Source organism: Bos indicus x Bos taurus, chromosome 21 (assembly GCF_003369695.1).
Source record: "Bos indicus x Bos taurus breed Angus x Brahman F1 hybrid chromosome 21, Bos_hybrid_MaternalHap_v2.0, whole genome shotgun sequence".
NCBI lineage: Eukaryota > Metazoa > Chordata > Mammalia > Artiodactyla > Bovidae > Bos > Bos indicus x Bos taurus.
In genome coordinates, this window is record NC_040096.1 from 28,792,601 (window position 1) to 28,803,409 (window position 10,809).

The 10,809-nt window shown below is 46.5% G+C and overlaps 1 protein-coding gene across 1 annotated transcript in view; it reads right to left on the minus strand.

Moving 5' to 3' along the window:
• LOC113879577 overlaps positions 1 to 9,429 on the minus strand; it is a 57,147-nt gene extending 47,718 nt beyond the window's left edge. The window contains exons 1-2 of the mRNA XM_027521188.1: positions 8,629 to 9,429; positions 4,828 to 4,954 (exon numbers count right to left, since the gene is read on the minus strand). Of these exons, the coding sequence (XP_027376989.1) occupies positions 4,828 to 4,954; positions 8,629 to 9,193 (692 nt within the window). The 5' untranslated portion in view covers positions 9,194 to 9,429. The remainder of the gene's footprint in view (positions 1 to 4,827; positions 4,955 to 8,628) is intronic.
• Positions 9,430 to 10,809: the final 1,380 nt, after the last annotated feature.

Below are 10,809 nucleotides of genomic sequence, written 5' to 3' on the forward strand. Positions count from 1 at the left end.
GAAAAGACTCTGATGCTGGGAGGGATTGGGGGCAAGAGGAGAAGGGGACGACAGAGGATGAGATGGCTGGATGGCATCACTGACTCGATGGACATGAGTCTGAGTGAACTCCGGGAGTTGGTGATGGACAGGGAGGCCTGGCATGCTGCGATTCATGGGGTCGCAAAGAGTCAGACATGACTGAATGACTGATCTGATCTTATCTGTCTTTCTGACTCTCCTCAAGTGTTTGCTCTGATAGAGTAAGAGGAAAATCCACATTGTGAGAAACTCTGGGATGCTTCCAACTGTGTTGGTCACTCAGTTGTGTCTGACTCTTTGCGACCCTGTGAACTGTAGCCCACCAGGCTCCTCTGTCCATGGGATTCTCCAGGTAAGAATACTAGAGTGATTGCCATTCCCTTCTTTAGGGAATCTTCCTGACCCAAGGATCGAACCCAGGTCTTCTGCATTGCAGGCAGATTCTTTACCATCTGAAGCTTCCAACTACCTGCCAGTAGATTCAAGAGCTTGGTCCTAACATCTCAGAGGGAACTGAATCCTGCCAACAACCATGGGAGGGAGCCTGGAAGTGGGTCCTTCTCCCATGAAGCCTTCAGATGAGACCCCAGCCCTGGCAAACACCCTAATAGTGATGGCCTGTGAGAACCCCTGAGCTGTGTAAACCAGCTAAATTGTGCCTGGATTCCTGACCCACAGAAATGATGAGATGATAACTGTGGGATTTTCTGCTTTTGTTTTTGTCTTCTCGACACATGGGGATATTAGTTCCCTGACTAGGAATTGAACCTGCGCCTCCTGCCATGAAAGTGCAGCGTCTTAACCACTGGATCACCGGGAAGTCCCTCAAAACTGTGTTTTTTAAGCTACACATACTGGGGTGATTTGAGGATAATTTATTATTTTGCAAGCGATAATTAACACACCCAGATTCCAACACCTGGGGCTATCTTTGCTCCTATTGATTACGACAAGGCACCTTGAAGTTCTCCTGCCCTTTTCTCAAGGCCTTTAAATTTACACTTCTTTAGGAAGGAAAGATGGAGAAGGCAATGGCACGCCAGTCCAGTACTCTTGCCTGGAAAAGCCCATGGACGGAGGAGCCTGGAAGGCTGCAGTCCATGGGGTCGCTGAGGTTCGGACATGACTGAACGACTTCACTTTCACGCATTGGAGAAGGAAATGGCAACCCACTCCAGTGTTCTTGCCTGGAGAATCCCAGGGACAGGGGAGCCTGATAGGCTGCCGTCTATGGGGTTGCACAGAGTTGGACACGACTGAAGTGACTTAGCAGCAGCAGCAGTAGGAAGGAAAGATCTCCAGTATCAGCCTCTTGGCACCCCTTCTTCTGCTGGACAACACCTCTCCAGCTTCTTGTCGGAAAACAACACCTTCCTCGCCTTGGACTCACTTCGTCCCAACACTTAGCTTGAGTCCAGACTGTCTTCGTCGTTGATGGATTCCAATCCCAGAGCCCGATGCTGGGGTTCTGAGCCTGACCCAGGCAGCAGACCTTTTATCACTGCTGTGTTTGATGGTTGGTCTGTGGCATTCTTGACCCCATATGACACCCACTCAGATCAAACCATCTTAGTAGCCTTGTCGGATGGCCCGACTCCCTCCTTGACCAGTACACAGCCAGGTTCACAATTGGATCCTGGTGGCCAGCCCTGGCTGTGGCTCCCCAACTGCTCTGCTCAGGCTTTTTATGTCACTGACCTTTCCAACGCTACCCCCTGAGGAGGCACGCACCATCTCTCAAAGGCCTGTGCCAAATTCTGACCTCCTTCTCCTATCTTTCCAGGGAACAAGGGTTGCGGAGTAGGGGGGAACTTGCAAACAGGCCAGTTCTTCAGGGGAGATGTGAGCACAGTGGGTCCAAGAAGAGTCTGGCATCAGAACCCCCCTCAGTGGCTCTGCAGTGACTCAAGGCAGTGGGGCATGGAACATGGGTCAGAACCAGCTCTCAGACTCTTTCAGCAAGGATGAAGCAGACTGTTGACTTGGAGCTAGGAAAAAGAGTAAAAGTACCTTTCTCTGGCTTCCAGGGAAAGTCATAGACAGATACTAACCCACTCATCCAATCTGTCCTCATCTCAAGCTCTCTACTCCCACCACTTTCTATTCCAGAATTCTTTACTTGAAAAAATATTTATTGAATGGATGAACCCCTCACACGTTATGTGAAGCAAAAGAATCTATATACAAAAGAGAAAATGCTGTGTACCTCCTTTAGATGGCTTTTTAGAATAGACGGACCTCGGCTAATGTGAAAAAAAGAAAAAAATCCTACTAGTCACCTCTGGTTGGTAAGGGATTGCCTGACAAGAGATGAGGAACTTTCTGGACTAATGGAGACGTTCTCTGTCCTGAGTGTGTGTATTTGCTAAAATGATCAGCCAACTCTGTGGTTCTGTCACTATGCCATTTTCACATATGTAAATTTTATCTCCAATAAAACTAAAAAAAAAAAAAAAAAAAATTAAACCAGGGGCAGGGAGTGGGTGAGGTTACAGAAGAAGCAGAAATGGCAGAACAGTAATGAAGGTGTGCAGATAAGTGTTTTTTAGGGGAGGAACCACCTTTTACTTCTTTGCATTCCTCCCAAAACTTAGCCCTATGGTGCTCAGTAAACATTTGTTCAAAGTATTTATTTAGAAAGTAAGTATCTCCTTATAAAACTTGCCTGTGTTATATATGTATTTATAGTCTGAATGCTTGTGTCTCCTCCTGTGTTTAGTTGCTCAGTCATGTCTGACTCTTTGCGACCTCACAGACTGTAGCTTGTCAGGCTCCTCTGTCCATAGGATTCTCCAGGCAAGAACACTGGAGTTGGTTGCCATTTCCTACTCCAGAGGATCTTCCTGACCCAGTGATGGAACTTGAGTCTCTTGTGTCTCCTGCACAGGTAGGTACTCTTTACCACTAGCACCACCTAGGAAGCCCCCCTGCCCACCCCGCCCCTCCGCCCGCTCCAAATTCTATGTTTAGATTGTAACCTGCAATATTGAGGGTGTTAGGAGGAGTCTTTGGAAGGTGGTTAGGTCATGAGGGTGGAGCCCTCACAGGTAGGATTAGTGCCCTTATAAAAGGGGCCCCAGAGAGCCCCCTTGCTTCTTCTGCCAAGTGAGAAAACAGAGAGAAAGCAGCCATATATGAATCAAGAAGCTCTAGCCAGACACTGAATCTGCCAGCACCTTGATCTTGGATGTCTCAGGATCCAGAACTGTGAGAAATAAATATTTGTCTTTAAATGCCACCTAGTTGAAGCTATTTTGTTGTAACAACTCAAATGTATAAAGATATATGCAGATTTTAAATATCAAGAATTCTTTCTCAAAATATTGAACTAAATGATTAATTGTTACTGAGACATGCTCTTTTATGAAAGGAAATATAAAAATAGGTAAAATTTGAACATAACTTTTCAGTTATTTAATTTTGTGACATGCCAATTCAGTGTATTTCCTGTTTGACAGATTCTGTCTGTATTATTTTTGGTATCTGTCCTCATGCAAACCATCCATATGCTGAGTTGGTTGTAGGGGAAACATTTGTTCTAACAGAGTTCTTGGGACTTGAACTGAATCTGAACCCACTCAAGCATTTGGAGAACCATCATTTTTAGGAGTTGACCGCAAATAAGAGGAACTATATGTATCTATTGGACTTGTCCGGTGGCTCAGTGGTAAAGAATCCACCTGCCAATGCAGGGGATGTGGGCCCAATCCTTGGGTTGGGGAGATCCCCTGGAGAAGGATTGGCAACCCACTCTTGCCTGGGAAATTCCACAGACAGAGAAGCCTGGCAGGCTACATTCCAGGAGCTTGCAAAGAGCTGGCCATAGCTGAGCACACAAAGAAGCATTAGAATACATTTTAGGGGTCAATACATGATTCTTAACCTCCATTAAGATGTTAGAATTTTACCACTGAAATGCAGAGTTACCTGGGAAGCTCCGAAAGTGCAGAGTTGGGGCTCCAATAAAGAATGAAACCCCATTACAGATGAACCTATTTCCAAGGCATAGAGACACAAATTTAGAGAAAGGACTTGTAGACGCAGGAGGGGAAGGAGAAGGTAGGATGAACTGAGACAGTAGCACTGACATATATACACCACCACGTGTAAAACAGCACAGGAAGCTCAGCTCAGTGCTCTGTGATGATTAGGAGGGGTGGGATGGGGCAGAGATGGGAGGAGGCTCAAGAGGGAAGGGATATATTTTATACATATATATATATACACACACACACATATATATATATATGATTCAGTTTGTTGTACAGCACAAATTGACACAACATTGCAAAGCAATTATCCTCCAATTTAAAAGAAGAACAAAACCCCAGGAAAGTCGGGAGTGTGCTCCCACAGCATCAAGGGATAACTGTGCTCTCCAAGAACTGTTCTTTCTATACTATGAAACAACCCAAGAAGCCACACAGCAACCTAGGTATGTCCTCGGAAATATGGGCATCAGCATGACAATTTGTAAAGGGCTTCCCCAGTGGCTCAGCAGTAAAGAATCTGTCTACCATCAGGAGGCACAGGAGACCTAGGTTTGATCCATGGATTGGGAAGATGCCCTGGAGAAGGGAATGGCAACCCATTCCAGTATTCTTGCCTGGAGAATCCCATGGACAAAGGAACCTGGCAGGCTACAGCCCATGGGGTCGCAAAGAGTCGGACATGACTGAGAACACAAGATGATTTCTAAAGGCCCAGGGGTCAGGGTGGAATCAGATCTACACAGGAGGAAGAAATCTAAAAAGAAAAAGGCAGGACTTTTGAAAGGCTGCAAACATACTGGGAATGTGAACATACTTGTTAAATAATTGAAGACTTTCCAGATCCTCCAGCTCAAGGACTCTGTGAAGTTTTTCAGGCTGACCTCCAGCCTTTGCCTTCTGCTCTGCGGCAGCTGAGTCTTGCAGGGCCCCGCGGGTCCTCTCTGAGTCGGAACAGAACCAGGAGTCAAAAAGTCTGGCGAGACACTGGCTCACCTGTCGCTGCCCATTTCCCTTGCCTTAAGTCATCTGTCGCTGGAGATGTGGCCATTTAAGTGGCACACAAAAGGACAAACAGGGTTCGGGCCAGATTTTGCTGATTAGATACCTGTTAGTTCACTGAAACATGATTCATGGTTAGTCCTTCAAAAGAAACAGTCTCTCACCTGCTGGGGCTGGGAAGAGATGGGCTGGCATTCAGAAGCCCATGTTGCTCTCTTTCTGGGTACAGAACTCTGGAGTCAGCATTTACATTTCCTATGATATGGAATGTTTGTTTCATGGAAACAGGGAAGGAAGAAGAGGAAGGAGGAACGGGAATCCCTTTCTCAGGTGGCTTCCTGCGAGCCGCTGACCCAGGACAGGCACAGCCTGGTGGGGCTGGGAGGCACAGTCATGTGAGGTTCACCAGGGAAGCTCGTCTTCTCCCCCTCCAGGGCCTGGTTCAAATCGTTACGTCTGATCAAACCATCTGAGACTTTGTTCTTGGCCAGCGTCTTCGTCCCGCCTCCCATCTGTCATAAGAGGCCACCTTCCCAGGCAAAGAGCTGATGGCACCCACTTAAACCTTCTGTGGGGGCCCTTCAGCATCCGAGGCCACTCGCCAACCTCTCTGCTCACCCCTGCCTGCCCTGGCCCTCAGCTCTCATGCCCCTCCTGCTCACATGCCCACTCACGCGCACCTTCCCCACCCTCCCAGCACGGTCTCAAACCTACCAGGTGCTGACGTGCTGTGGTCTGTGTGGCTACAGGGAATCCCATCATCCTGGAAGAGCTCCCTTAGGAGCTGGGCTGAGGGAGAGGCCCACTTATGTGGTCTTTTCAGCTCTAGGGCCTGCCTCTCTGGCCTGTGCACAAGGATGGGAACAGGAGAAATGGGGTGGCCACCTTAAGGGGCCATAGGGGTGAGTTTCTCGCCCTATGTGGGGGCCTCTCTCCTGTGATTAAGGGTGTCAGGCACTCTTCATTTCTATGGGCACAAATGACTGTTACAACAAGTCCTTCTGCAAACATTACAATGTGGACAGAGGACTTCCCTGGTGGCACAGTGGATAAGAACCTGCCTGCCAATGCAGGGGACGTGTGTTCGATCCCTGGTCCAGGAAGATTCCACATGCCAAGGAGCAACTAAGCCCATGTGTCACAACTACTGAGCCCATGCTCTGGAGCCTGTGCTCTGCAACAAGAGAAGCCACCACACTGAGACTTCTGTGTACAGCAACAAAGAGAAGCCCCCACTCACTGCAACTAGAGAAAGCCCATGCACAGCAATGAAGAACCAGCACAGCCAAAAATAAATAAATAAAAATTATTTTTAAAATGTGGGCATAAAACACCATCATGCTCTTGGGCCCCACATCACACTAGCTGCTGATATGGAGCAAAATACAATAACTTCTCGCCTTCACCTTTATACTGATTAAGTCATTTTTCCTTTGCATTTGCTCTGAAGCATAACTGCTAACTGAGATGCTTTTTTGCGTGGTCACGCTGGGACATGTTTGTTTATGGTATGTATGTCTAATGATGGCAGCTGGCCCTGTGTATATAAGAAGAATGGAAAGGCCTCCTAGGCGTTTGCACAAGCTCATTCTACTCGCACCTGAGGAGACCAGTTACTTCTGAAGGGAGATGTCATAATGGGCCATCATAAAGCAGCTCCTTCTCGGGACCCATGGAGAGTGAGCCCCACAGTTGGGTCACCCCATACTGGAAGAAAGTAAACCTCTGTAAAGAACTTGAAGAAGAACTTGAAATTGTTAACTAGGGAACCAGCTACAGAGGTTACTTTAAAACTCTTAAATCCTGACCATCCATATGAAATTCAGTTAGCAAAAGACATTGAACATTTTAGAATTTGATTTTTGAAAAGTAATCCCTCCAGTTAAATTCTTGATAATGCATTGCTGTGTTTGTATGTATATATATATACACACACACACAGATTTTAATTTTTGAGGAGTTTTAGGCTCGTATAGAAGTTGCAAAAATAATACAGACAGCTCCCATGTATCTTTCACTCTACTTCCTCCAATATATTGTTTTGCATAATCCTAGTTATGATATCAAATAGTCAGTCAACCATCTAAACCAGAAAGCTGATATTGGCACTGTGCTAATCCATAGATGTTATTCAGATTGTACTAGTTTTTACATGCACTGTTTTTGTGTGTGGTTTTGGTTTTTTGCTTTTTGTGGTGGTTGTATAGTTCTATGGCTTCCCTGGTGGCACTAGTGGTAAAGAACCTGCCTGCCACTGCAGGAGACAGAAGAGGCGGCAGTTTGATCCCTAGGTCAGGAAGATCCCCTGGAAAAGGAAATGGCAACCTACTCCACTATTCTTGCCTGGAGATTCCATGGACAGAGGAGCCTGGTGGGCTAGGATCCATGGGGTTGAAGGGACTTAGCACGCAAACAGGCATATAGTTGTGTAAAATGTTATCACTAATACAGATTTGCATAACCACAGTTACTCCTATTCCCTTTACTTGCAGCCCTGGACAATCACAAATCTATTTTCTGTCTCTATGGATTTATCTCTTTTGGACCTTTCATACGACTGGAATCATACAATATGTGGCATTTTGTAACTGGCTTATTTCTTTCAGCATAAAGTTTTCAAGGTCCATCCATGTTGCAGCATCTTTTAGGCCTTCATTACTTTTTATGTCACAGTAATATTTCATTGTACAAGTATACCATATTTTGCTTATTCACTCATCAGTTGATGGTCATTTGGATCATTGCTTCTTGGCTATCATGAATAATGCTGTTGTGAACATTCTCACACAGGTTTTTTCTGTGGACATATGTTTTTACTTCTCGTGGGAATATACCAAGCAGTAGAATCCTGGTCACATGGTAACTCTTACATTTTGAGGAACCATTGCAACTTGTGTGCCTTCATGTGTAGAATGAAAGCTCAGGCCAGCTTCCATGAACAGAACCTTAATCTATTAATGTTTTGGTGGTGGTTTAGTCACTAAGTCATGTCCAACACATGACCCTCATGGACTGCAGCCTGCCAGGTTCCTCTGTCCATGGGATTTCTCAGGCAAGAATCCTGGAGTGGGCTGCCATTTCCTTCTCCAGGGGAATCTTCCCCACCCAGGGATTAAACCCACATCTCCTACATTGCAGGTGGATTCTTTACTGATTGAGCCACCAGAGAAGTCCAATTAATACTTTATGCTTTGCAATTAAAAGTCCTTGTTAAAATCAGAAAGGTGAAAATCATTCTATCAGACAACCGAAATCACCCTCTAGGCTGTGTCCTGGAAGGTTTTATGTGATGCCACAGACATTTATTTCTGTGTCATCAGTACTGGAAAGGAGTACTGAAAGAAGTTCTGGATCTTTTTATTAAAACAAAAATCAATGCTGTCTTGAAGTTCCTTTTTTTTTTTTGGCCGTGCAGTAGGGCATGTGGGATCTTGTTCCCTGCCTGACAAGGGATCTAACACACGTCCCTTTCAGTGGAAGCACAGTGTCTTCATCACTGGACCACCAGGAAAGCCCCTGAAACTCATTCTTAAAGAGTGTGGTTGTGGTACCAGATATTTTGATTAGACCATTATTCATCCTTCTTACCACTGCTCAGAGCAAAGCGTGTTCTTACCTTGGAAGTAAAGAAAAAGGCAGGTGAGCAGGTAAGGGCAGAATTCCTCCAGATGAGAGCAAAAAGCACAGAACGCCTCCGGCCCTTTGGAGCCCAGCTTCAGGAAGAAAGCGTCCACTTTCTGCTGAGAGCCAGCCCGGGAGAGGATCTGGGTGCCCTCCTGCAGGGAGAACAGGCCATCGTACACCAGATGTGGAAGCACCGAGCCCACGTCCAGGGCCCGCAGCGCCCTCTCTCGGTAACTCCCGGGGATCTCCGCGAGCAGCTGGGCCCGCCTCTCCCTTTCTCTCCGCGCCCTCGGCTCGCAGTGGTAGAACCAAGAGTCGGCGCCTCTCTCTGCTGCCCTGGCACGCGGAGGGCCCAAGAAACCGCTCCCCCCCGGGCCTGGCGGCTCCTCGACCTCCGCGGGCACCGTCCACACCGCGCGGGCATCTGCAGGCCGACTCATCCCGCCGTCCGGAGAGACTGCAGTTCTGCGGGGAGGGCTGGGATTAAACCTGCAGTGCTGGCGGTCGTGCCCTAAGAGGATTGCGCTGCACTGTGAACCCCTTGTGGGGGTGAACATGAAAAGAGGAGCCAGAGGCAGCCTGACTGAATCCCCTCCCGCTGAAATTCCTCCTCCGGTTCCCAGGTGAGCACTCTCATCCCATCCCAGGTGACCCCTACATCACTCCACGCCCCCCACCATAACACATTTACAGGTGACTTGGAAAATACAGAACGAAGCTACATACAGTTCAAGTATTGTTGTTCATTGTTCAGTCGTTTCAGGCTCTCTGCGACCCCACGGACTGCAGTTCACCAGGCTTCCATGCCCTCCACTATCTCCTGGAGTTTACTCCAATTCATGTCCAACGAGTTGGTCATGCTATCTAACCATTTCATCCGCTGCCACCCCCTTCTCCTCCTGCCCTCAATCTTTCCTAGCATCAGGGTCTTTTCCAATGAGTCAGCTCTTCACATCAGGTGACCAAAGTATTGTAGCTTAAGCTTTAGCATCAGTTCTTCCAATGAATATCCAGGGTTGATTTCCTTTAGGATTGACTGGTTTGATCTTGCTGCCTTCTCCAACACCACAGTTTGAAAGTATCAGTTCTTCAGCACTCAGCCTTCTTTATGGTCCTTGTTTATGGTCTCTCACATCCTCACATGGCTACTGGAAAAACCATAGCTTTGACTACATACACTTTTGTTGGCAAAGTGATGTCTCTGCTTTTTGATATGCTGTCTAGTCTTGTCATAGCTTTTCTTCCAAGGAGCAAGCATCTTTTAATTTCCTGGCTACAGTCACCAATTTGCCTTGATTCATGGACCTAACATTCCAGGTTCCTATGAAATACTGTTCTTTACAGGATCTGTAAAGTTCTTTACAGGACTTTACCTCCATCACCAGTCACATCCACAACTGGGTATTGTTATATTGTCACTCTGCTTATCTAACATATGCAGAATACATCATGCGAAGTGCCAGGCTGCATGAAGCACAGCTGGAATCAAGATTCCTGGGAGAAATATCAATAACCTCAGATATGTAGATGACACCACCCTTATGGCAGAAAGTGAAGAAGAACTAAAGAGCCTCTTGATGAAAGTGAAAGAGGAGCGTGAAAAAGTTGGCTTAAAACTCAACATTCAGAAAACTAAGATCATGGCATCCGGTCCCATCACTTCATGGCAAATAGATGGGAAAATAATGGAAACAGTGAGAGACTATTTTTTTGGACTGCAGATGATGACTGCAGCCATAAAATTAAAAGATGCTTACTCCTTGGAAGAAAAGTTATGACCAACCTAGACAGCATATTAAAAAGCAGAGACATTACTTGGCCAACAAAAGTCCGTCTAGTCAAAGGTATAGTTTTTCCAGTAGTCATGTATGGTTGTGAGAGTTCGACTATAAAGAAAGCTGAGCACTAAAGAATTGTTGCTTTTGAACTATGGTGTTGGAGAAAACTCTTACAAGTCCCTTGGATTGCAGGGAGATCCAACCAGTCCATCCTAAAGGAAATCAGTCCTGAGTATTCGTTGGAAGGACTGATGCTGAAGCTGAAACTCCAATACTTTGGCCATCTGATGTGAAGAGCTGACTCATTGGAAAGGCCCCTGATGCTGGGAATGATTGAAGGTGGGAGGAGAAGGGGGCAACAGAGGATGACATGGTTGGGTGGCATCACTAACCCA